The 27,993-nt window shown below is 38.2% G+C and overlaps 2 protein-coding genes and 1 pseudogene across 4 annotated transcripts in view; 1 reads left to right on the forward strand and 2 right to left on the reverse strand.

The window, feature by feature from the left end:
* Positions 1-27,993, forward strand: part of LOC144651798 (large ribosomal subunit protein mL38-like) — a 132,588-nt gene that overhangs the window by 80,141 nt on the left and 24,454 nt on the right. The window lies entirely within an intron of this gene.
* On the reverse strand, positions 491-4,318 carry LOC144651954 (uncharacterized). Of its 2 annotated transcripts, none has more exons than XM_078512032.1 (3): positions 4,306-4,318; positions 1,496-1,685; positions 491-883 (listed from the first exon to the last, which is right to left on the reverse strand). In XM_078512032.1, the coding sequence occupies exons 2-3, from the start codon at positions 1,676-1,678 to the stop codon at positions 596-598; spliced, it is 471 nt and encodes a 156-aa protein (XP_078368158.1). In that variant the 5' UTR covers positions 1,679-1,685; positions 4,306-4,318; the 3' UTR covers positions 491-595. The 2 variants fall into 2 exon arrangements, with proteins under 2 accessions (XP_078368158.1, XP_078368157.1); XM_078512031.1 differs by lacking the exon at positions 4,306-4,318 and adding an exon at positions 2,937-3,012.
* On the reverse strand, positions 8,767-18,103 carry LOC144651957 (uncharacterized; annotated as a pseudogene). Its single transcript, XR_013570384.1, has 3 exons — positions 18,090-18,103; positions 11,396-11,585; positions 8,767-9,162 (listed from the first exon to the last, which is right to left on the reverse strand). The product of XR_013570384.1 is annotated as an uncharacterized LOC144651957 (transcript).

Here is a 27,993-nt window from a genome sequence, read left to right on the forward strand (position 1 = left end):
TAGTCTCGCCCCACTCCCTTGGCTTACTTTTTGTCTTTTTGTCTTGCCCCAATTCCCTATGCTCTCTCCTCTTCCCCTTTAGTCTCGTCCCACTCCCTTGGCTTACTTTTTGTCTCGCCTCAATTCCCTATGCTCTCTCCTCTTCCCCTTTAGTCTCGTCCCACTCGCTTGGCTTACTTTTTGTCTTTTTGTCTCGTCCCAACCCTATGCTCTCTCCTCTCCCCTTTAGCTCGTCCCACTCCCTTGCTACTTTTTGTCCCCCCCCCCCCCCCCCTCCGTCCCGCCCCCCGCCCCCCCCCCCCCCCACCCCCCCCCTGGCTTATATTCGTCTCGCCCCAATTCCCTATGCTCTCCTTTTTCCTCCTTAAATCTGTCCACTCAGTTGGCTTACTAGATTTTGTCTCGTCCCAATTTCCTTCGCTCTCTCCTCTTCCCTAAGTTAGTTTCGCCCAATCCAGTAACGCAAATCTTTTTGCATTTACAACTTCAACTTATGTTCATACACAGCTTTTAATTTCATTTTCATTAACTACATGGTGTATTTTCTAGTCTAAGAATGCTTCTTTTCCGTTTTGAATATGTTTCGTCTGTCCATCTAAACCTCAAGGAGTTTAGTGGGGTCCCCATGATTCCTTGCGCAGGATTGATTGCACCAAGATGGTGGATTTTTCTCCCAGTACCATTTGCCAGCCGCACGAACAGCCGTATAGTACAAGTCTGCACCGTACTTTTTACACCTCTTTACTTTGTTGAACAAGTGGGACGGATTAGGTAACAAACTGCTCATGAACCAGCGTTTTCTAGTTTTTTTCTCGCACAGTGTGTACATGTCGCGTTTAAACGCATTGTCACACTGACCTTGATTCCATCCATACTTCTCACCCTGTAAAGAGTACAAAAAATTGTTTTTAGCATAAGTACATGCTTGCTTTAGAAACACGGAAAACTTTGGGCCAAATGTTGACAAATTGACACACTACGAAAGTGAATATATAAAATGCAACATATTTGAACTGCGGGTGAAAGATGTAACATATGAAAGATTATCGCATTTATTTACGCACGTAAGCAGTTGCGAAAAGAAAGCCTGAAAAGAAAAATACGCACTACTACGCTTTCGCAATTTTTCCCTCGCGTAAGAGATACTTCTAAAATTGCTCTACGAAGATATTCTTCACTTATGAGATCGATTTAGCGTCCTTGATAGTGGCTCGGGTTTGAATTTTTGCGCCCAAGTATAACAGGCAATCCGAGACAATAATACGCGCATCTTTGTAAATATACGTCATCAGAATAGAACTGAACGCAAGAATCCGGAGGACGTCCGTTTACTTAGACGACAAGAGAGACCGAGAGAGAATGGGAATGAGGGCAAGTGAAAGAGTAGAAATGCTACCTTTCTCGTTCTTAGTACAGCTCGATTTTATTAGCTTACGGGGGCCCCTCAACATGACTTTTGAATAACAAAATGACAGTAAACCATGGAGAGTCTTACACAGGTATAGCAGACATCGTGTTTGACGCAGGCTGGAGTAAGAGTCTTTTTGTAAATGAACGGAAGGTCTCCAGGGACACTGCAACCATTAGTGACTATCTTACAGCCTGACACTGACGTCACTTCCGGGTTAATCGAAAGCATCAACAACAAGGTGATCGCAAAAATAGGAACCATTCTCATGTTGACTCTGCGAAAAGAAAAAATAATTTTCACAAATAATCATGTAAAAGTTTTCTAGCCCCCTTCACCCTTTCTTCATTGATTGCATTAACTTTTTCCTTCTCAGCGTAATTAATAATTCATTAAGTTAAAACAAAAAAGGAATCATACATTGACGATGTTTGGCTATGTGCTCTTCTAAAGTCATCATAGAGTTATACGGCTTTATCTTTTCGTTTTCTTCTCAGTTCTGGTCTCGGTTGAGAGGATATATCAGCCGACAGCCTAGTACCCAGGCGTTCCCTTCCCTCTTCTCTATTTGGCGCGAAATTTCGTGACGTCACCGAATTTTTTCCCCGCCCCTTCCGGGGCCCCCCCTCCCCCCCGAGAAGGGGGGGGAAGCCCCGGGGGGGGGGGGGGGGGGGGAGGATATATCAAACCAACGGGACAGTGTTTCATCATTCATTTCCAAACACCTCTATAAATCTCGTCAAAAAACCCCCGCAGGGTCGCTTTTTTAGCTCTTTTCTCGATGTTTTCAAACTGTTTCTCGTATTACGTAATACATCGACAAGTAATCAAGTGTGCATGTCAGAAGAATTAACAAAATAATCACCGAAACTGAAGAAATGGCTATTTTGGTTTAAATCATCATCATCATCATCATCATCATCATCATCATCATCATCATCATCATTTCCTTTTCCCTAGCTTGCAATCTCTCTCGCGGCCACCTTGCTCGGTCTTTCCCACAAACCCCTCTCTTCTCCCCAGAGGCTCCGCGCGCTTACTTTTCACCTTTCCCCGTACGAAAAAAAAGAGGCCTCTGGGGATTAGAGAGTCCAAACCCCAGCTGCGTCCCACCAGTCGTTGAAAACAAACTCCGAGTAGAGGGCGGATTTTGGTTTAGAGGGACTCTATCTTGTGCACATATCTTGAGCATGATTTCGATAATTATTTCAAAACTTTAAAATATATCTGCGGCAGATATACATCGAGAGAAAACTATACATAAGTGAAGAAAGTGATACGCGCCATTTGACTGATTTACAACGGTTTGCGAACTTAAATTCACTTTGCAGTTTTCAAGTGGGTAAATCTCTGTATGTTATATATTCAACAATTTAACGATATATATTTGCAGGATAAAAAAGATTTGAGACTTTTTTATGGCGTGTAGCTTTGTAGCGTATAAATAGTGTAATGTAAAGAAGAGTAATTGAAAAATATGATACTACATGTAACTTAAGAAAAAATGATATCGTGTAAGCGTACTTACCTTCAAGTTCGTAGTTCTTGAGATCTCCGACTGTTGGAAAGTGATAACCAAAAAGGCGGTGTTACAAGGTAAAGTGAGTCATTTTATATCTTTGGGCTCTTATGAAAAAGATAGCTTCAAGTGCTGTAGTGTTACTTCGTACTATACCACTTTTAGTACTGAAGTACCACTTCACTGAAATACTAAGTACTGTTTAGAATCGTCCTCGGTCGAACAAACGAATGAAGTAGTACACTGTGAATCCTGACCACTGACGTAATTGAAAAATGTACCACTGCGTACTAAAGCACTTTAAGAACTATAGAACGCAAAATAAGAAATGTTCCATGTCAAAACCTGTCTAAGATCAGCGCCCTAAAGTGGCAAACCACTAATGTTTGGTAAACATTCCCTTGAGAAAATTTTTCTTCATCATCACATGAGAATCAACATTTTCCTGCGACCGAATACAGACTAGTTTTCGTCCTCTGATTTTTATGCACCGGATAAATAAAATAAAGGTCCCAATAGAGCGAGTTTCGACTGAGTGCCGTAAAACCAAAACCAAAGTAATCACTCTGACCAATCACAATAAACACAATAAAAACTCGAAGCAAATACATGAGCTAGGATGAAGCGCGGGAAAACGTGCGAGAGTGCGTCACGATTGGTTTTGGTTTTACTTATGATTGGTTGAGAAAGGGGCGCAGGTTTTTTAAACCAATCACTAAGCAAAGGGAAGCATAACCAAAGTAAATGCGAATTACTTTTTCGACACTCAAGTGAAAACCGCTCTAATGGAAACTTATTTTAATAACAATCGTTTCCAGCCAAAAGATTGATCTTTGTCTTGATTTACCGCCAAACTTTCGGGGCGTCAGTACACTCCCTTTTTTCTTTAAGAATACTGATTTTCCGGCCCAGGCGTAATATTCTTATTGTTATGCCGATGTTAGGCTGAAAATACAGTAAAAACCCACATATAAGAGCCTAAAATTTAAGAAACTGTTAGGCTAAAATTTTCATTTTTAACTCCCCTTTCATAAGAACCTATTAGCCTAAAATTTTCAATAGGTTTTTATTTTACAAAAATGAAGGCACAGATGAAAAAAATAGTGTAGATATGCATGCTAGTATTTGAATTTGGGAAGATAAATTTACTATATGGTTGTCATCTAAACTGTATTCTAGATAATTATTTATTACAGCAATAAATTCCATATCATATATGCACTGTAGTAGTTATCTGTGCTGATCGCTAGTGCCCCTAACAAATTTTAGAACCTATTGCGTGCACTTGCGAGTACGTTTGCCACCCAACGCAAGTCTGTACGCAAATTCAACTTTTGACAAGATTGGGATTGAGCTGTTTATGTTGCATAATTCTCACCTTACTTGGATTTCTAGGACCGGAGCTGTGGCCGGGGGGGGGGGGGGTTTTTCCTTTTTTGTTTTTTTTTTTTTTTGTGTTTTTTTTTTTTTTTTTTTTTTTTTTTTTTTTTTTTTTTTTTTTTTTTTTTTTTTTTTGTTTTTTGGGAATATATTTTTTTTCTATCATAAAAAAAAAAAAAAAAAAAAAAAAAAAAAAAATATAAAAAAAACTATTATTTAATAAATTTTTTTTATTTTTTTTTTTTTCCGGTTTTAATCTCTCCTTAATTTTTTTTTTTTTTTTAATTATTGAAGCCAACCCCCCCCCCCGGAGCTGTGGAGGATATGAACTAAACACCGGCAAATGAAACTCCAAACAAGTCAATAAATAGATGCTATTGAACGATTAAAGATCCGTATACAAGAAAAAAAATATTACACGAGTTCAGTTTTAGCAATTTTATAAACCGAACTAAAAAATAAAATAAAAATAGGTTTTTAGTACTACTACGAACTGAGTCGGTGTTACAAGCCAATTAAATAAAGTTTTAATTACACACAGTGTCGGCTAGACATAAAGGGAAATTAAAAATTTCGGACCACTTACAAAACCGAGCAGAATGCCATATTATTTTACAAGTTTCGTATGTTGAACAAATTTCAATTAATTGCGGTTTCCCTGGGGTGTGGATAATCTTAAACAAGCTCATGTTACTAAAATATCACGTTTTATTAAAATGCTATTTCGTATTTGCAAAGCGGCTCTAGTTTTAAGACCCTTTAAAAGTTCAAACAATGCGTGAACACAAACAATCCGATGAGAATTAGCCCTCTGATACGAATGCTTTTGAAAAAAGCGAAAATCTCCACTAGGCAGTAAAGACAATTTTAGGTACAATAAATTGATTGTTTATTTTTAAAGAAGTTCTAGTTAGAACAAGTTTGAGACGCAATGCTGAAAATTCAAGGTTCAGTCTAACACGCAATGTCACTGGCTACGTTTTGTTTAGTCATGAATTTGTTCAATGAGATGAAGTCTTGTTCTATACCCTTGATGTGTTTGCCACGTTTTGCTGACTTACTGATGATACACGCAAAATTCTGAACAAATATAAAAACTAATGATAAAAAAGGCTTTGGGAGTAAAAAAATGTAACAAAAATAAAAATCATTGTTCTCTTGTTTATTACTGGGACAATATTCTCAAAAACCCTTGCCAGGCAATAAAATATTCACTAGAATGAGCTAGGTTTTCGTTGTTTAAGAGTTACATCTATCAGTGCTGCTTCAGTGTAAACAATAGTGGAAACAAATATAGAATCAAAAGGAAGTTTGACTAAGAGATACAGTAAATTTTAAAAAAGGCGAAAGCATTTCTGAGCGATATAATGAATTAGAAAACAGGCCATAGTTTTACAATGTAAAGTTTGTTGAATTTTCTCATGCAGATGTAGACAGTCTATATTTAATCATCTATTTTTGGCAGCAAACTGGGCAAACTTTTTTGTTTCTCTGTGACTTGGTGCTGTTGTCATTTTCCTTGCGGATTTAGATCGAGTGTTGCAATAGCCTGCAAGTTTGTGGTGGGCTCGGAAACTTGATCACAAATAAATACATTATAAATCTTGTCAGCTGCGATATTGTGTGAAATTTTAACTCTAGCGGTTTATCTTTAAGCTCGTGGCAGCCATTAGGTCATTTCTTTTTGCGTGAAATTATTTTTATTCACGCTACTGTGTTTGAGTTTGTTTGACAAACAAACCGTGAATAGTTCGTATTTTGCCGATTGCACTTTCGCTTGAATTTGCTAAGATCTAAGAGCCGTAAATGTGCTATGAAGAATGTGAAATCATTGCAGGTGGAACCCAAGGCGTTGAAAACGAATTGTAAGGTGTAAAGGTGTGTCCTCTTTCTGAAGGCAACTTGAACTTGTAATGCGAAATATTTATTATTTCAAAAAGTGACAAAAGGTCACCGTGTCCAAAATTTGAATATGTTTTTCACTCTGTGAACAAAACCCGCCTGTCTTGAATGTTCTTTCTGCAATATACCAAACATAATTTTGAAATGTATTTCTCAGAAGAAAAGTTTTGAAGGCCCCCAAATAATGTGAGAAATTCTTTATCAAAGCTTTGTTCTATCAGGGTCAATGTAAGTAATAAAGATTCAATTTTGATTGTGCATAATTAGTTAGATGCTTATTGACAATTTCAATTATTTATGCCAAATTTGGGAACAAAAACAACCAGCAGGACAAATATGAAATAAATAAAGGATCATTCATAAAAACAAAAAAGGAACTGTTGTGGAATGTTTTCCTCAAACTGAAAAAACAGTACCCATAAGGAGTTAAAAACCTAACCTTTTTCCCAACAATTATCAAATGCGCGAATTTAATTTTCTTCCAAGATGTAGTTGAAAAGTGCCAAACGCAAAAATGATAAACGCCCAAAAACCAAATTAGTTTAAATGAGTCGAGAAAATGTTCTAAGCGGTTGACTGTTGAATACAATAGATAAAACTTCATTCTATTTGTAGCTAATGGGAATATTTTTTTACGTTAAATAGGCGCTCGCGTGAATATTGTGTAAGAAAACGTTCTTACCTGCTTATACTCGGCTGGTTTCCATGCGATGAAAATAATGATGGCTGGAGATGCTTGTTTCTGTTGATCAGTTAAACTTGCCATTACCCCGTCAAATACTACCAAAGCCATTTCCAGTATTTCTCATTCTATCGAAAGGGAATGTAGGCTACGCGCCATAAACATAGTGAAAATTTATTTGTGTTCGTTTTTCGAATTTCCTCGCAATCGACCGGTGGCGATAACTAGAATCATTTCTCATAACACAGTGATAAAAATCGTTTATAATTAAAAAATAAGCAAAATACTCCCTTGAAAATTTTTCTTCCACAATATTTTTGTGACGTAAGTTTCTTGTTCCTTCCAGTTCGTTATTTACTGTGTCCATTGTTTTCAAAAGCTTGTTACTGACATTTCTGACAGATGTGTATGAAAAAGCTCTTGTCTATATCCAATGAAAAAGATACGTTTCTGTTATGTGCGTTTTCTTAACTTCAAATGTCAAGTTATTTTCAAATCAATATCAGTGACTCGAAGTGACAAAATAATCAACAGTCTTTGTTTACTGTTATGATCGTCTTGTTCCTTATTTATTCAACTTTAACTGTTTTGATGATTTTAGTAGGTTATTAAATTTATTCATTTTGTACCACGAACAATGTCGAAGCTGTATAATTCCGTTGTTTATTGGAGTTATCAAAATCAAATCAGTGAATTTTTTTTTCATCCAAGAGTAAGATTAGTGTAAGTGGTAAATATCTTTCATTTATAGCCTGTTGCAAGCTAGATTTGCCGGTCGTCCTTCATCGTTTACTCGTAATACGTGACTTATTACGAGCGACGAAGTCGCGAAATATGGTTAGATATGGTACAAAAATTACTGGAAAGGACTTTTCAGAAGTTTAGTTCTAGGCGACTTTCAAGCCAGTTGTTTTCCCCCTCTCCTCCCTCTGTTATCGTCTCTCCCACTCTATCAGCTTACTATTTTCTTCGCTCCTATTCCCTTCGCAACCCCCTACCACTTTACCCTCGTCCCATTTTCTTGCCTTACTTGTTGAATAATCCAAATTCTCCTCGCCTATTCCTCCTCCATTTAAACGTAGCCCCACTTTTTTGGCTTACCTTTTGTCTTGGCCTCATCTCTCCACACTCTCCTTGTCTTTATAGTCTCGCCCATGTTCCTTTATACTGTCTCTCTCGCTTCAACTCCCCTTGCCCTCTCAGCTCCCTTTTAGTTTCACCCTTGTCTCGCCCCACTACTTTGGCTTCCTTTTTGTCTCGCCCCAATTCCCTATGCTTTCTCCTCTTCCCCTTTAGTCTCGTCCCACTCCGTTGGCTTACGTTTTTCTCGCCCCAATTCCCTATGCTCTCTCCTTTTCCCCTTTAGTCTCGCCCCACTCCCTTGGCTTTCTTTTCGTCTCGCGCCAATTCCCTATGCTCTCTCCTCTTACCCTTTAGTCTCGCCCCACTCCCTTGGCTTACTATTCGTATCGCCCCAACTCCCTATGCTCTCTCCTTTTCCCCTTAAGTCTCGCCCCACTCCGTTGGCTTACTTTTTGTCTTGCCCCAATTCCCTATGCTCTCTCCTCTTCCCTTTTAGCCTCGGTTCACTCTCTTGGCTTCCTGTTTGTCTCGCTCCAATTCAGCACAACGACCCAGGCCAACGCTCAACCGCAAGCCAAGACTGGTTGACTTTGAGCTCATCGTGCTAACCATTAAAATATCGGATGCCGGGAGAAAGTTCCGCAATTTTATTTTTTTGGACTGAAATCGGGTGCCTTTATAAATTATTGTTTGAAATGAAACCTCCATCTCTATCTCTATTGAAATAAAATACCACTCAATGTCAGAAAGGCACGAAAGTAACGCATATCTTTTTGCATTTACAACATCATCTCATGTTCATACACAGCTTTTAATTTCATTTTGCATTAACTACATGGTGTATTTTCTAGTCTAAGAATGCTTCTTTTCCGTTTTGAATATTTTTTCGTCTGTCCATCTAAACCTCAAGGAGTTTAGTGGGGGTCTCCCTCATTCCTGGCGCAGGATTGATTGCACCAAGTTGGTGATTTTTTCGCCCAGTACAATTTGCCAGCCAGACGAACAGCCCTATAGTACACGTCTGCACCGTACGCTTTACACCTCTTCTCTTTGTTGAACAAGTTGGACGGATTAGGTAACAAACTGCTCATGAACAAGCGCTTTCTATTTTTTTTTCTCGCACAGTCTGTACATGTCGCGTTTAAACGCCTTGTCGCACTGTTTTTGATTCCATCCATACTTCTCACCCTGTAAAGAGCACAGAAAGTTGATTTTAGCATAAACACATGCTTGCTTTAGAAACAAGGAAAACTTTGGTCCAACAACTACAGCAACAATAAGCTTTTTTGCATGACTATAAATACATTATATATTACTCGCACAAAGAAATACGATCATATCAAGCCCGTCCTAAGGCAGCTTCACTGGCTCCCAATAAATCAGCGCATTAACTACAAGATACTACTCTTAACCTACAAAGCGCTTAACGGCCAGGCCCCTGGTTATATTACTGAGATGCTAGAGCCCTATACACCAACCAGGCGTTTACGATCCTCGTCTAAAAACTTACTAAAAATACCATCTGTGAAGTTAGTAAGCTATGGCCAAAGGTGCTTCTCTTTTGTAGCACCTAGCCTATGGAACTCTCTCTCGAACTATATAAGAGAGAGCGGCTCGCTATCAGATTTTAAGACCTGTATAAAGACATACCTTTTTAACAAATTTTATAATTAGACTTTTAGTTAGTCAGTTAACCAGTAAATTAGATAGTTTAGTCAGACAGTTAGTTAGTCACTTAGTTAATTAGTTAAGTTAGTTAGTTAATGAGTTAGTTTTTCATTTAAAGGTTATAATGATTCTTAGTTTTTATTTCCATTTTTACAGCTTAGCTTTTTTATTTGTTAGTTTTTCCTTTTATCACTGATGTAAATTTTTAAAGTAAATTTCACTTTTTAATAACATTTTTATTGTAAAGCGCCATGAGCCATGGATATGGCGCTATATAAATCTTTATTATTATTATTATTATTATTACTGCAAAAGCATAAAACTTAACTAAAGCGAAACTTATAACAATCATAATCATGTAATAGGAAAAAAAAACATTTTACGTAGTGTTACAGGTGTGATTAATTATTACACCTTATATCTCCACAATAAGGAAAATGACTCTTTTGTTTAACAAATCTTTTTCATGTCATCTGATCTTCATAACAACCGCAAAAATAGTTTTTACTCTAATGTTACGAAATAATAATAATAATAATAAAAAATAAATGGTGTTTATAGTGGTCATGCACTTAGCTTCATATCTCTGCGAGATAGCTAGTTTACAGGCATGCCACTGAAACAGAGGAAACAAATATTTCTAAATGAACATAACAACTTTAAAAATCCCAACTGGCAGGAGGCAGACCAGTTGGCTATATACAAAGCGTGGTCGAGGGTTTGAACTCGGGACAACCGAGAAACAAATCCAGCTAGTGGCTGGGCAGGTCTTGAACCGGGGACCTCCGGATTACAACACCAGCGCCCCAAACCACTCGGCAAGGCTTGCCTCCTTGAAAGAAGGCGAAGCCTTCTTGAACGAAGATTTCTAAATTTTTCAATTTGCCTGATTTTGACACACTGGGGGAGTGAATAATGTCACTTATTTAAACTGTGGGTGAAAGATGTAGTACATGAAAATTCATCGCATTTATGTACGCACGTTAAGCAACTGCGAAAAGAAAGCCTAAAAACATAGGCACTACTACGAGTTCGCAATTTTCCCTTCGCGTAAGATACTTCTGAGATTGCTCTACGAAGATATTCTTCACTTGTGAGATCGATTTAGCGTCCTTGATAGTAGCTCGGGTTTGAATTTTTGCGCCCAAGTATAACATTCAATCAGAGACAATAACACGCGCAACTCATCTGTAAAGATACGTCATCAGAATGTCTCTCGTGTATGGATAGAACTGAACGCGCGAATGCGGAGAACGTCCGATTACTTAGACGACAATAGAGACCGAGGGAGCATGGGAATGAGGGCATGTGAAGGAGTAGGACATTCTCGTCCCCATAGCCCTTTCGTTTCTCTTAGCCGGATTGGCACGAGAAAACGGAGGACTTTGGGGACATAGGATTTTTGAATTAATTCGATTTTTTTTTGTTTGGCTGTTTGGAACAAAGATTTCCTAAACGGAAGTCGAAAACCAAACGACTCTCTCATACATTCTTTTGAAACGTCATGACTGCATACATGAAGACCGGAAGTCCTAGAATCTAGAACTGGAAATTCTGTGCCCCCAGAGCCCTTCGTTTCCTCGTGCCAAGGCCCAGCCGGCTAAGAGAAACGAAAGGGCTATGGGGACGAGAATGAGGAGTAGAAATGCTACGTTATTCTCGTCCCTACTACGGCTCGATTTTCTCAGTTGACGGGACCCCCTCAACATGACTTTTGAATGACGAAATAACCGTTAATCATGGAGAATCTTACACAGTAATAGCAGACATCGTGTTTGACGCAGGCTGGAGTAAAAGTCTTTTTGTAAAAGAACGGAGCGTCTAATGGGACACTGCAACCATTACTGACTATCTTACAGCCTGACGCTGACGTCACTTCCGGGTTCATCGACAGCATCAACAGCAAGGTGATCACCAAAATAGGAGCCATTCTCATGTCGACTCTGTAAAAGAGAGAAATTGTTTTCACAAATAATCATGTAAAAATTTTCTAGCCCCCTCCACCCCTTCTTCCTTGATTGTCTTTAAGAATTAATTTATAATTCATTACGTTGAAGATGACTTCGATAACTCAAAAACCCCAAAAAAATAAATCATTGGCAGATATAGATCGAGAGAAAACTAAAAATTAGTGAAAAAGCGATACGCCGAATTTGACTGGTTTACTACGGTTTGCGACTAAAATTCGGTATGTTATATATACCGTAGAAGTGTAATGATATATTTTTGCATGACAAAAAGGATTTGAGATTTTTTCTTATTCTATCGTGTGTAGCTTTGTAGTGTTAAAAAATATGTAACGTAAAAAAAGATATATTGTATGCATACTTACCTTTCTAATTAATTCTAGAGATCTCCGACCGTTGGAAAGTGATAACCCAAAAGGCGGTGATACAAGGTAAACTGAATTATTTTATATCTCTGGGCCCTTTAACACTAGGCAGACAGCTTCAGTATTCACTGATACTACGTACTGTAGCACTTTAAGAACTATAGTTCTCAAACTCATTAATAATTCATGACGTTATAAGCCAACCAGAGCGCCCCATTCGGGTCAGGTGGATGAGTTGGAAACTCAATGAAACACCAGTTGAAAATCACTAGTGTTTCATCACGTTTTCATCACTAGTGTTTCATCACGTTTTCATCACTAGTGAAAAAATTGTTCTTAATCTGCATATTCATATATTACTCAAACACAGCTTTACATGAATCATTAATTTTTAATAAACAATGACCAGGAAAAACATTTCAAATTACAAACTGACAAGCCTAAGTCATTTGAAATTAAAGTTTACAGTACATTTCTTAAAGTCGCCAAAACAGACTGGCATAGTATCCATATCCACATTCTGAGAAACTTAAGCGGCGTAAGCGGCGTAAGCGGCTGAACTTAACGGCTTAACGGCTTAGCGGCTTAACGTAAGCGGCTGAACTTTGTGCAATTCATACTCTTTAAAAACTCCACCAACCTCGAGTATTGGAACATTGACACTTCGCACTCGTTGCCAATCCTCAAAAATCCCTATTGCCCACTTATTTTTATATCTGGTAGACTTCGGTACTGCTCTCTCTACGCAAAGTTCTTCTTCCTCGATTGTTTTCGGGGAGCGAAACCTTCCTTCGGCCATGGCAAAAACAATATGTAAATCCCTTCAAGTTCACAACGCTTTTAGAATACAAATTTGGTGCAACGCGAAACTATTGGATAATTAAAAACAAAAGCTCACAAATACAATGAATGCCGACTGAATACAACAAATCACACATACAAGGCATTTTAAAGAAAAATGGGAAAAAATACGACACTGCATAATTTTGTATTGTTTCTTTAGAGAAGTCATTTCAAAAACTCGTGCATCGTGTTTCATCACGATTTCCAAACACTCGAAAACAGATGAAAGCACTCGGCCGAAGCGGCCTCGTGCTTTCATCTGTTTTCTCGTGTTTGGAAATCGTGATGAAACACTCGCACTCGTTTTTGAAATAGTACTACCACTTCAAACGGTAAAGTAAATTCACTCGCATTAGGAAACTTAGCAAAAAATGAAATGTCGCATGTCAAAACCTTTTAAAAATCATTTTTCAATCACCACCCTAAAATGGCAAACCACTATTCAGTCTTTGGTAAACATTCCCTTGAGAACATTTTTCTTCATCATCACACGGAGAATCAACATTTTCCTGCGACCGAATACAGACTAGTTTTTGTCCTCTGATTTTTATGCTTCAGATAAACTCCTTACAAATTAAATTCCCAATAATGGTAACTTTTTTTAATAACCATCAATGCCAGCCAAAAGATTGATCTTTGTCCTGACGTACCACCAAGCTTTCCGAGCTAAAATACACTCTTTTTTTGTCTATAAGAATATTGTTGTTTTTTTTTTTCGGTCCAGCTTAAGGGACTATGTCACGGATTTTACCAAATTTGTTATAAAAACCGCAGCCAAATTTATATTTGTGTCGCAGGAAATCTAAAAATAATAGTCCATTTTTATTAATTATTGCTGTATTAGAGTACTGAAAATGTTAACGAGCATCTTTGGCTGCGGATGGCTCGCATGAAAACGGATTATTGCAACTAAAAATTTTCGCGCGTCTTCAAAAAATCGATATTTTTAGCCGTACTTGATTTCTATCCGCAAATGAAGGTTATATCTTTCAAAGATATTTTTTATGGGTTAAGTTGCCTACCACTAATTTTAGGCTGAAAATATTTTTGGATTAGAGCGTATGACATTTTCGTTTGTGCTGTTTGCCATACATATTTATTTTATGCACCATTCATCAAACTGGCATCGAACATTTGGCTAGTGTAGGGTTTTATCGTTTTATTGGCTAGTTTTGCCTTTTACATGATTTAGAGAAAGGAAGAATTTCATGCAGTTTAGTTAAAACATATAAAATTGTATTTATTTACAAATTTTCAACACACAAAATTATATTCTTTTCAGAATCTCAGCCTGGGGCTTATTTTAAATATGATTCTTAAATTTTCGCAAATTTCAATCTCGATATTCGTATAAAATAAATTGTCAGAGAAAAAAGTGTATACAATGTGAATAAAATTCTACACTCTAAATCAATGGCGCCTTGACCAAACGGATCCGAAAGTGGACACAAGTTGAAACTAACCGTTCGTCTACTTGTGACTGCGTTTGGCGGGGACTTGCACTTGCTTGCGATGACTTGCGCTTTGGTAAGAATCAAGTTTGCACACAAGATATATATATTTCAGCGTTTCCCACACGAGTCATCGCAAGTTGTTCGTACGTTATTAGTTTGCATTTTGATTACATTCTGACTGTCGTGAAATAATTTTTCGCAACTTGCGCGCACTTGCGAGTAAACTTGCGATTACGTTTGGCCACCCAGCCCAAGTCTATTCAACTTTTGACAAGATTGAGATTGAGCAGCTTATGTTGCATAATTCTCACCTTCCTATTAAACGTAGACTTGGATTCAGAGCTGTGGAGGATGTGAACTAAACACTGGTTAATGAAACTCCAACCAAGATGTTATTGAAAGAGTGAAAGATCCGAAATGAGAAAAAATATTACACGAGTTTGGTTTTAGCAAATTTACAAACCGAACTTAAATCTCTTGCAAAAAATATAATAAAAATAGGTTTTTAATACAATTACGAACTGAGTCGGTGTAACAAGCTAATTAAATAAAGTTTTAATTACACACAGTGTCGGCTAGACATAAAGGGAAATTGAAAATTTCGGACCACCAACAAAACCAATCAGAATGCTATATTATGTTACAAGTTTCGTATGTTGAACAAATTTCAATTAATCGCAGTTTAAATTTCAACTTATCGTGGGTGTTATGTATGATTCTTAAACAAGCCAATGTCACTAAAATATCACATTTTATTAAAATGCTATTTCGTATTTGCAAAAACTCTTTTAAAGTTCAAACAATGCGTAAACACAAACAATCTGATGAGAATTAGCGCTCTGATACGAATGCTTTTGAATAAAAAAGCGAAAATCACCACTAGGCGTTAAAGACAATTGTTATTTTTAATTGATTTTTTTTTGTCTTAGTGCCCATGTAGATAGCACAATTCTAAGAAAACTAATCTAATAGAAAACAATATTTCTTCATTTCAAACATAATAATTACGATATAGATGGCAAAGTGCACTGTCGCTAATTCGTGTGAATCTAACAGCCGCAGGAGATTCGACAAACAAGAAATTATTCAATATGAATAGATCTATGAACGATTAAAAAGCTTCGCGGGCAATTACCGTAAAATAATGATCTAATAAACGCCCACTTTCAAATAAACGCCTCGTATCTAATTAACGCCCCGCGAGGTGTAAAGTTTGTATTAGACGCGCACTCCTCTTATAAACGCCCAGTATCTAAGGCCCCGTCCACACTGACCCGGGTAAATTTGAAAACGGAGAAATTTGAAAACGCCGCGTAAAATGTTTTCCGTCCACATTAACCCAGGTAAATTTGAAAACAAACGATACGCTTCATTAGTAAGTAAAAGTAAAAGTAAAGTCTTTATTTAACGAGGGTAGCACTAAAATAACATAAAAAATACTAACTAGAAATAGCTGACACTAGGTTGCCCCCGAAGTTTCGACGATGTTTATCGGTTTTTCTTTGCTGTTCATCCTTTTCTACAATTCAGACATTTGATTGGAAATTAATTTTCTATTTTGGATGATTATAAGAACGCAACAGCATCTTGACATCATTTTGTCATGTTTTGCTGTGGTGGGGGATCTCAGCTAGACTCAAGCTAGACTTAAGAAAAAGTCCGTCGTCTTTATTAATTTAACACGCCGGGACGGTCCACCTATCGCGACTTGCGTGGCTCGTTTTTGCGACTTCGTCACTTTGAATGGGCCGCTTTGCGGGCTCGAATCGAACTCACTTCACTGTGGTAAAGTCTTGATCTCAGCGAGGATAAACTTTAGAAACAACAAAACGTTTTAAAATTACCATTTGAGCCGGCCCAATTGTTTTATAAATATATGGGCTGAGAGCCCGAGCATGAAGAATGACATGAGAATGATCAATCTTTAGAAAGAAAAGGATGTCGAAAGAATTTCTTACCTCTGTCAAAGCAAACGCCTGCCGCGAGTTTTAAATAATCACAATGCATCTGGAGATCTCTTTTGAATTTCTTTTCTTCATCTTGTAAAATTAAAATTTCGTCCGGAAGTGGACCGATCAAGACTTTTGAAGTTTTCTCCATTCAAGTAGTTTGTGCCTGGTAAATCACGGTCAGTTGGACAAAGGCTTTCTTATCGTAAATCACGCTTCATGACAACGATCAACTTTTTAAAAGGAAAGGATACCGAAAGAATTTCTCACCTTTGACAATGAAAACGCTTGACTTTCTAAAAGTCGCTCGCTTCTGGTTTCCGGTTTCGCCTGCCGCGAGTCTTAAACAATTATCTCGAGATCTTTTTTTAAATTTCTTGTAAATCTCGTCCGGAGATAGACTGATCAAGGCTTTTCTCCGTTCACGTCATCATTGACCAATCACCGTACAGGGGATTTTATCACACCTCCCGATACCCACTTGCGGGCTTTCAACCTTGTCGGCATTGCACAACTCCCGATACCATTTGCGCGCTCACTGTGGTCAAATCGAGAATTTTCCTGGTATATACTATATATATACTCTATATTCGCGCGGATTACAATGATGCCTCCTCGGGTTTTGGCCTCTGGGCCAAAACCCTGCGGGGGCAACAAACCAGTGGCCCTCTAAAATTATTTACAATAAAATTTAAAAATACACTATTTCACGCTCCAAGTCCAAACGCTCATTGGTGAGCGTTTTTGAAAGCCTCCGTTTTCGGTGACCGAAAACGCCGTTTCAGTGTGGACGGTTAAGGTTGGCCTAACCGGAGAAAAAAAGATGCGTTTTCAAATTTACCCGGGTCAGTGTGGACGGGGCCTAAAGGCCGGTTTTACGTTTCGATTTGTCGGCCAGATTTGTTGCGATTCGTCGGCTGGCTTTTCTTTGCCTATTCAAATTGAAAGGATGAAAATCGGCCCGATTTCTAAAATCTGTGACACTGCGACATATTTTTAAGAAATCAGACCTATTTTTAAATGCGCACTCATCATTTTCTTATCAAATCGGGCCGACAAATCGTAACGTGTAAACCGGCCATAATAGACGCCCCCTCCAAGAGGCCTCACAAAACAAGGAAACGCTCCATGGAGTAAAACCCAGCATCTTTTTAGTTTCTTGTTTGACTCGGACATCGAAGAGGCAAACGATACCAACATGGTTGACCCCGATGACGATGAAGACGTCGATATATATCAAATTGTCAACGACATCTCCAGGCTTTGGACTGGGACGAGATCATGGCGGCGTAAAGAGTGTGCTACAACCCGCCCGCTAATTTAGTCTTTTCTAGCTTCTTGTTTAGAGCCTATGGCCGAGGTTATTGCGAATTTTATTTCCAAACGAAGAAACCGGTCATCAGGGTCAGAAGGAGAGGAAGCAAACGAACCGAAAAAGCCAAGAAATACGGTCCACGAGAACGAATCTCAAATCGCCGAAGGTGAAGAAGACCAGAACGTAATTGCTACAGCGCCTGAGATGACCGACGAAGTTGCCAGCAAATTAGAGGTAATACTCGTCAAATTAAATAACATTGAAGTGTCGGTAAAGAACGTAGAGACTAACCTCGCTAGCCTTGAAAAGAGAATGACGAAGCTGGAAGAAGCCGAGGTATCGACAAAATGTGACATCGAAGCCGTTAACAAAAGAATTGACACGTTGGACGAGAAGCTAACTAATTCTCCAACTGTACCAGCAATTAAAGATCAAATGGACAAATTCAGCAGCCAATTACTTCAACTCAGGAAAAAACAGGAAGAATTAGCTGCGCTTCAAGAACAGCTAAAAACGAAAGATTTATACTTGGAGGCATACTCGCGTCGCGAGACTATCAAGTTCGTAAACATTCCCGAAGAAGATGAAAGAGAAGACACCGAAGAAATTATTCACGGCTTCCTTGAACGAGAGCTCGGTTTCATGGAAGCGGGAACAGTTGAAATACAGAGAGTTCACCGTGTCGGAAAGAATACCAGTGAAAGCACAAGGCCGAGAGCAATCCTCGCTAAATTCCTTAGAGCCAAGGATTGTGACAAGATTCTTTCATTGGGTTTTCGCCTTCGTGACACCGACTTTCAGATGTACAGAGATCTGCCACGGGAGATCGTCACGAGGAGAAAAGCACAGATGGCCACTTTAAAGAAAGCAAGGCAGCATAAGGTTCACGCAGTGTTTAGTAAGGCCGAGCCAGATAAGCTGTACATAGGTGGAAAGTTCTGGCCGGTTGGCAAACCCTTTGACATCGAAGAGCTGGATTCCTAAACTAGGACGATGTGGAGAACTTTAAGACATTTTTCTATACTTTCAAGCGGAACATTTGCACTTAAATGTAAGGTAAACATCATTTATAAGAAGCTATTAATGCTTATTTAATTTACGCACTTAATTATAAGGGCCGGGGGTCGCACTAATCCATACAGATTGCGCTTTGTTAACTATTGCTTGGATCCGGTCGACACAGCTTTAACAGTACTTTACTGGCTGTGATTCATATTTTTTCTTATTTTAAGTAGTAGAATGTTTTTTTCTGTTGTATTTGTTTTTATATGGGCCATTATGTCAGTCAATAGTTTTATTACGCTTTTTGAACACAACAACTTTCGAGGAAACGCAAATTTAAATAATTATAAGCTGGAATAATGACAACAAATATACAATTCAAAGCTATCTCGCTGAACGTTCGTGGAATTCGCACTTTCGAGAAAAGGAAAACAATTTACAATTGGTTAACTCAAAAGAATGCAGATATTTGCTTTCTTCAGGAGACTTATAGCACAAAAGAAATAGAAAATCAATGGATATCCCAGTGGCGAGGCGAAACTTATTTCGCGCACGGCACTGTGCATAGTCGTGGGGTCGCCATACTTGTACGAAACACGCTCGATTTCACACTAAAATCAGTCCAATCAGATGAGGAAGGAAGATTCCTTTGTCTTGAAGCCATTATTCAAGACCAATTGTTTCTTTTAGTCAATATATATGCACCTAACACTTCAACTGAACAAACATCATTTTTTCGCAAACCTTCTTATCTCATTAACAGTGACGAACGCTATGAGCAATGTAAAATCATAATCGGAGGTGACTTTAATGTCACTCTAGATCCATCTAAAGACTGCTCTGGTGGCAATCCTGTTTTAAAAGACTCGGTTAAAGCGCTGGAAGAAATTTTAATAGAAAATGACTTAATTGACATTTGGAGAGTCCAAAACCCCGAGTGCAGAAGGTTCACTTGGAGACAAAAAACACCACTTATTCAACGACGGCTTGATTATTGGTTCATTCCGGAGTCACTTCAAGATGATGTCGCTAAAATAGAAATCGTACCTGCGGTGAGAACTGATCATTCGGCAGTTGTTATCGAAATTAATTCTTTAGACACCCAGAATCATGGCCCTTCTTTTTGGAAAATAAATAATAGCCTTTTTGAAGACTCGACATACATTGAACTGATAAGAGAAAATATTCCCGTCTGGTTGAGCGAAATTAATTTTTGCACAGATTACCGAATAGTATGGGACTGGATAAAATATAATATTCGTAGGGAAAGCATCTCTTATAGTAAACAAAAAGCGCGTGAAAAGAGAGAAAAACTGAAAAACATTAAAGAGACATTAAAAATGTGCGAGGAAAAAATTGCTGAAGAACCATCTAACGAAAATATGCAAAAGTTAGAAACAGCCAAAAGCGAATATGAAAGAGAATATGACTATATTGTGAAAGGGCTAATCATTCGTTCCCGTGCAACATGGTTCGAAAAAGGTGAGCGAAACACTAAATATTTCTTAAATCTAGAAAATAGTAAAAAGACAAAAACCTGTCTAAGAAAGCTATTACTGACAGACGAACAAGAAAGCACAAATCCAAGTATAATCCTTAATGAAATATATTCCTTCTATTCTAATTTATATGATGAAAAGACAGAGGTGGAGATCGATCAGACATCTTGCCCCTTTTTGAATAATCATGATCAAATTCCTAAGTTATCTGTTCCAATGCGTGACATCTGTGAAGGAGAGCTGACCCAAACAGAATGTTATAAGGCTTTATCTGCATTTAAAAATAATAAAACACCAGGAAACGATGGGCTATCGGCAGAATTCTACAAAGTATTTTGGTCTGAAATTGGTGAAGTCCTGGTTAATTCTCTCAACTACTCTTATCGTTGCGGGGAACTATCAACAACTCAAAAACAAGCTGCAATCACACAAATAGAGAAGAAAGGAAAGGACAGAAGAAGAATAAAAAATTGGCGACCTATATCATTGGTAAATGTCGATGTTAAGATAGGCTCTAAAGCCATCGCTATGAGGCTAGAGAAAGTGCTTCCGAGCATAATTCATTACGACCAAAGTGCTTTCGTCAAAGGACGAAACATATTTGATGCTGTCCGCACCATTAACGACATCTTTGACTTCACCCAAATAAAAAACTATGATGCTATTCTGACTGCAATTGATTTTGAAAAAGCTTTCGATTCATTGAATTTGAATTTCTTATTTCATTCTTTAGAAGCGTTTGGTTTTGGTGATTCTCTTATTGCATGGATTAAGACTTTTTATAAGAATATATCGAGTTGCGTTTTTAATAATGGTTTTGCCACACCTTTTTTCCAACTTAAACGAGGTGTACGCCAAGGTGACCCTCTGTCACCATATCTTTTCATAATAGCCCTCGAATTATTAGCAATTAACATCCGAAACAACGAACAAATAAGAGGCATTAAGGTTGACGGTAATGAGATTAAGTTAGTGATCTTTGCCGATGACATGACAACGTTCGTGCGCGACACAGCTTCATTCTCTCATCTAATCAACACCGTAGAACAATTCACAAGTTATTCAGGATTAAAAATGAATCATGAAAAGACGGAGGTAATGCCCCTGGGAAATATGACGCTAGAACCAACGGATGTAGGCGTGAATGAGATAAGCAGTATTGTCAAAATTCTGGGGGTACATTTTACATATAATCATAACCGTTTTTATGAAAAAAATTTTGAATCTATCGAGAAATCTTTAAAAGAACTGCTACAAAGTTGGTCTTGGAGAGGTCTTACGTTGATTGGAAGGATTCAAGTGATCAAATCCTTTGCCATACCGAAAATCCTTTATCGTGTTGCTTTGGTCTCGTGTAAAAAATCTGATTTTGTCAAAAAAATCAATGAGTTACTTTATTCTTTTATTTGGAAGGGTAAAGACAAAGTAAAGCGGGCAGCCTTGATAAACTCCATTGAGGAAGGAGGTTTGACAATGCCAGATATTGCATCTATGATTTCAACGCAGAGAATATTGTGTATCAAGAAATATTTGGACAACTACCCAGCAAGCTGGAAATTTTTTCTTAATTTCTATTTGAAGAACGTTGGGGGCAAATTTTTGTTTCACTGTAACTTTGATTATAGAAAATTACCAGTTGCTGTTCCAGAGTTTTATAAAGAATGTATCCAAACCTGGTCCTCATTAAACGAAAACAATCCCAGTACAACAAAGGATGTTGCGAATCAGATCCTCTGGAATAATAGGTTTATTTGCATTGGCAAAAATTCAGTATATAACCGAAGGATAAGTAGTGTGGGTCTAAACAAGATTGGCGACCTTTACGACGGTGCAGGGTTGCTAGTTTTCAACACGGAGCCTCTGAGATCTATTCTATCCCCCAGCGACATGTATTTATTGATTTGTATGCTGGACGCCATGCCTCTGGTATGGCGGAACCTGTTAAATGGTAGTAAATCATCTATAGCGCATCTCACCTCTCCCTTCGAGCCTAATTCTTTTAATATAATTTACGAAAGTAATATAATCCCACTTGAAAACGTTCAGTCGAAATCGCTTTATAACAAATTCGTCTCAAAAGTTTGCACAAAACCTACTGCTAGGAAGAAATATGAAGAAAGCTTTAACACCGAAGAGTCTCAATTAGAATGGAACAAAATTTATCTAACACCTATAAGAGCAACACTAAGCACAAAACTGCGGGAATTTCAGTATAAGATACTTAATAGAATCTTATATATAAATGACATGCTCTTTAAGTTTAAGAAAATTGAATCTCCTCTATGTCATTTCTGCGGAAATGATATAGAAACCATAGAACATTTTCTTTTCCTCTGCCCGAGAGTTCAAGTTTTTTGGAGTGAAGTATGCTCTACTTTCGGAGAAAAACTGAAGTGGAGCAGACCTCTACACATAAAAGATATCTTTTTCGGAAACCAAGACGTAAAAACTCACAATAACTTGACAAATTACATTATCCTGGAAAGCAAATACTTTCTGTATCGTTGTAAACTAAACAAAACTGCATTATCTCTTCTGCTTTTAACAGAAAAAATTAAGAATACATATTATATAGAACGTTCTATTGCGAGAGAAAATAATAAAGTTGGTTTTCATTATGAAAAGTGGGAACCTCTACTCCCACTTATCTCTCCTTGATAAGTTGTTGTCACTATTTTTTAAATTATCCTGCAAATTACATATCAGACTGCTGTAATATACCTAAGTTGTTGGCCTTTGTAAACCCTGTTATTTTGTAACCTGTCACTTTGTAATTTAAACAAGAACATTGAGAAGCTTGAGAAGCTTAAAATCGGGCACTTTGCCTTGAAAGGCAGGGTTCAGTACAGCAGAAACCACGAAGCAGTTACTTAAGTGGCACTCTGTCCGACTGTGTTTGTGTAAGTCACAGGGCTTGCATGAGCTGTATTAGTGTGCATAATATAATATCTAGAACGTTGTCGAGATTGCATTATTACTTAATGACATGATGGTTTAAATTTATAAATGTATTTCACACAATACAAATAAACGATTGAAGTAGACGACTAGAAAATGTAAAGTTTTAAGACTTAGCAAAGTGCAGTGTATTGGTAATACTGTAAGGTGCGGTTTCACCTGAAGGTCGTGTGCTTTTCGGTATTTTCCAGGCATTGCACTTTGATGGGACAGTACTACAACTGTTTACCGGGGAACTACTATTGTCAAGAAAATGATCACAACTTGTTGATGAATGATTGAACATTTGTTTCATACCATTACTGTAATAGCAATTGATGAAGGCTTTATGAAAACGTAACTTGATCGCATTGCAAGTTTTCCGCGCTTCACGCTCGCCCTCGCACTTCGCGCTCGCTTTATCGCGCTTCACGCGCCCGCAAAATAAACCACCTGTTCTGGGCACAAGTTGTCGGAACATGACTATTCGGTCCCAGACCTCGTCTCTATCTCCCGCCCCCCACCTCTTAATTGTTATCAAACGTGACTCTTTTTAGGCCCAATTCATCCCCTACCTCCATCCCCCACCATGGGCGTCTCAGATTCTAATCGCTGATCCCACGCGCCAAAAATTCCGAGAGATCCCTGAAATACCTCTCACTAATTGCTGCTCAGCTACGAATTTTCATATGCATCTCTGTAGACCTACATGACCGCCGGTTTAACCAAAAAAGAATTCAGCCTGCATAGAAAGACTTCGTGTTTTGGGACTTGCAGACGTTTTTTGTTTATACTAAAACTCCCCGGCATACTGTATTTCGTGGACAAGACTGGACTGGACTGGACTAGTAAAACGCGGACTAGTAAAACGCGGACTAGTAAAACGCGGACTTGTAAAACGCCTCTAGACACTTCCTTGGCCACAATCATCTTACGGCTCTCTTCAATACATAATGTCTCAAAAAAATAGTAACCTCAGAAAGAAGTCAGAAGCAAATAAGGTCGAAAGACCGAATTTGAACATATAACGGCAAATGTTCTAATGTCACGAACGTAGGAGTCGTGTAGGCCCGTCACCTTTATTTACCACATACTGCCCCCAAATTAAAACAGTACCCTCAGAAAGAAGTCAGAGGCAAATAAGGTCAAAAGACCGAATTTAAACATTTAACGGCAAATATTCTAATGTCACGAACGTAGGAGTCGTGTAGGCCCGTCACCTTTATTTACCATTGACTGTTGATTTCTGGACGGGCCCCGTTCTACCTCGTGCGAGCAATACAAACGACTGCATTCAACAGACGTCAAGTAGTGGAAAGAAAGAAACATATGCACACAACTCATAGCATCAATCCCGTTGTTTTAGTAGGGGTTTGCAGAACGAACATGTGCTATACTGCAAAAACATCTCCACGCTAAAACAGACCATAGAGTGCTCAAAAAAGCTAGAAATATGCCGTCGAAGAAACACACAAAAGCTTCAAACACAAATCGTTTCGCTCGCTAAACCGTTTAGTTTTATCCGATTTACAAGCGCTTGTTTTACAAGTCCGCGTTCTACAAGTCCGTGCTTAACAAGCCCTCGTTTTACAAGTCCGCGTTTTACAAGTCCGCGTTTTACTAGTCCGCGTTTTACAAGTCCGCGTTTTACTAGTCCGCGTTTTACTAGTCCGCCTTTTACAAGTCCGCGTTTTACAAGTCCGCGTTTTACTAGTCCCCGTTTTACAAGTCCGCGTTTTACTAGTCCGCGTTATACTAGTCCGCGTTTTACAAGTCCTCGTTTTACTAGTCCGCGTTTTACTAGTCCAGTCCAGTCCACGAAATACAGTATGCCAAAACTCCCCGCCCTCTAAAGATAAGTCCTTGACGGTTCTTGTCGTTTTTCGGTGCCTATTCATCTTCGGTATCTTTCTCATCCACCTCTCGTTCTGTCCTGTGTCTGTCATCACACGAAAGAAAAGCTGATTCTCAAAAAATCTGCCACAAAAGGAAATTGACAAAAACAATATGAAAACCATATATCGAAAGTTTCTTATTCTAAAATTTTATCATACGTCTTAATTCAGAGCTACAAAGAAGTTCCCCCGGGGGGGGACTCCCATATTTAAGGGACGGGGATGCTCGTCGGAAATTTTAAAAAGAACCCCTAAAAGAGACCAATCTGGGTGTGGCTCAAGCCTTTCTTGACCCCTAAAAGATACCAAAAAACTAAGAACGGAGTTTATATTTGTATATTTCTTCCTGGTAACCCTAAACGAGACCATTATGGCTATTGGCGTTTTGGGCATTTTTTCCCGGAACACCCTAAGCGAGACCAAAAGTCCGAAATTTACACCCCTAAGCGAGACGACGAGCATCCCCGTCACTTTCATATGGGAGTCCCCCCCCCCGGGGAAGTTCCTCCTTTTGAGTTATTGATACTGTTCTTACAGTACCTCTTTCCACTAGCGAAATTTTACAAAATTCCTTCGCGGCGAAAAGGTAGCGCGAATCCAGAACAGACTCCAATCGAGAGTGGGTTAATTCTAGATTACTATTAATTAACTATTACAACATTCATTTTTAAAATAGTTTCCCAAGCCGACTAAGCTAACTAAACGTCGAGTGTATCTTTCAGTAAACAAAACATGCCGTTATGACGCCGGAAATCCAGCTCACGCATACTATACCCCGTGACTCACGCAAACCTCCGACTTACGTGCTACTACAGTCATTCCTTTCTAAACATTTTTTTTTTTGACCACCACCGTACCTTTCTACCCAAAAAACTCATGAAACCGCCCGGTTTTAACCTGTTTTAACCTTTCAAAAATTAGAGCGTTCGAAACTAAATAAGATCCGTAATCACAAACAACATACAGCCGTTTACCAGCACTCTTTAAAACTCCTGAAACCCTTCAAAATCAGGCAAAATAAATCTTTGAAATAACCTTTATCAATGTTTCTTATTTTTTATTCAGTTCTATAAAATGCCTTTCATACACTACTGTCAAACAAAAATTTCAATTTCCTCAAGTTTCAAGACAAAAGAATAACAAATATTTCGTGCACAATGTAATTTGATTAAGCCAATATTATCACGTCTAAAAATACTTCAAGCAATTCAGTGAAAACCCGTTTTTTTTTCGTATCAACGAAAACCACTTTCGAATAATCAATACATGAAAATAACAATAAGATCAAAAGGAAGAAAGGAACCTTTCTAATTATTTGAAGACTTTCAAAGCCGTGATATTATGCATCCAATCCGCGATAAAATTTAATTACAACAAAATCCAAGTTCTCATTTTGAAGTCCATTTTTTTCAGTTGATACCTTAATCCAACTTGTGAAAAATTCCATTCAAGTTCCTATTAATACTGTACATTCCCAATGTTTTGCTCAGGTCTTCAGAAGCGTCTTACTAACCAAATCTAAAATAATTCCAAAACATGCTGTACAAACATTCTACTCTTTGTGACAAACGACTTGACGACCAATTGTTCAGAAATGAAAATCGACACAGTTCTTGCTAAATAAAAAAAAAGTTTTACGGCGGAGTCAGGCTCAAAAAATATACCGCAAGATCACACCCCCATTCATAGTCAGAAACCAGTAAACCATCTAGTTTGCTAAAAAAAAACACTGCGTGACATCAATGACGTTACCTTTTTCATTTACAAAAATAACTTTAACTTGTCAAAGTAAGTGCAATTTCACAATGGTGAATATCAGTACAGTATGAGGCCCAGTTCTCGGCCGGGTCCAGTTCTCGGCCACTTTGTGTTTAACGCGTTTTTTCACACTCCAGTTGAATTAAAAGAAAAAGGTATTTCCTTCAAACGATAGACTGATTCATGTGCTTTAAGTATCTTGAGTTTGATCGTTCAATTCGATATAGAAAGCTCACACGTCGAGTTTACGCGGAGGTAGGTGAATTTGCATTCCCGAAAAAGTTGTTTGTCTACGGCTCCTTAAAATTTATGGATGTAGTTAAATTCGTATTTTATCCAAAAGCCCCCACCATACGAGCTAATTTTTGGCGTGTGAAACGTAGAATAATTCAGCTTTCTGCTTTAGTTAACTTTTCGTTGAACCGTTGTATTTTTTGGTCTTAATTTACTTCGAAATTTTTTCTTGCGACGTTTGCGTATTTGCCAGTTCTCGGCCACCCTGCTCGCTATCACAGCTTAGCGCTTGGTTTTTAATATAATTTCATCTGCTGCTGCCAGAATGAAAGAAATAAATGTTTTAAAAATAAAGTTCAATCTTATCTCTAAGTTTTGAGCTGACTCTTGTCTTGTCTATTATTTCTACAACACCTAAATCTTTCAAGACCTTTTCACTGCAAAATAAACCATCTAAATGCACGGGTCACACAATGCGGTTTTGCCAGAACCTGCACATAGGCAACTAGGCGCGTTAAAATCCTTCTTTCCTAAAGTAAAGCAAAGCCTCATAAAAATAATTTGGGATCGATATAACATAAATAGGTTTACAGAGTGATTTTATGACTGTGAAAATTAATTGAGCATTTTTTTTTACAGATAATTACGCACAAGCTTTTTAGTGGCCGAGAACTGGGCCAAGGTGGCCGAGAACTGGGCCCACAAATGGAGCTTTTATTTTTATTATTGCTCGGGCAAATTAATTTTTGATCGGTCGATAGCTTTACACCAAAAAGCTGAATAATGTAGCTAGCTCTGGGAGAAATTTCAAGTTCCTGCGGTTCTTCTGAGGTAAGAAATACAAGTTTACGTCAAAAGTGGCCGAGAACTGGGCATCATACTGTACTTTGCCCCGTAAGCTTTTTTCTCTGTCCTTCCGCCGAAGCAAAAAAACACAACTTGATTACACATTAACCCAAAAGTCGACCAAGTGTGCCTGCAACGATTTCGTGTCAAAACTAAAATGAAAACCATTGCGGTATGCGTCACCCGTAGCGGTTTTGTAGCAACCCCAAGCTATCCCCGTCTTTTTGGCCGCGCCAGGAGACTACGCTCTAGGACGACCAAAGGGTAAACTATAAATCGGCCACGCC

The sequence above is a fragment of the Oculina patagonica genome, chromosome 4 (genome assembly GCF_052425735.1).
Source record: "Oculina patagonica isolate OP01 chromosome 4, crgOcupat, whole genome shotgun sequence".
NCBI classification, from domain to species: Eukaryota; Metazoa; Cnidaria; class Anthozoa; order Scleractinia; family Oculinidae; genus Oculina; species Oculina patagonica.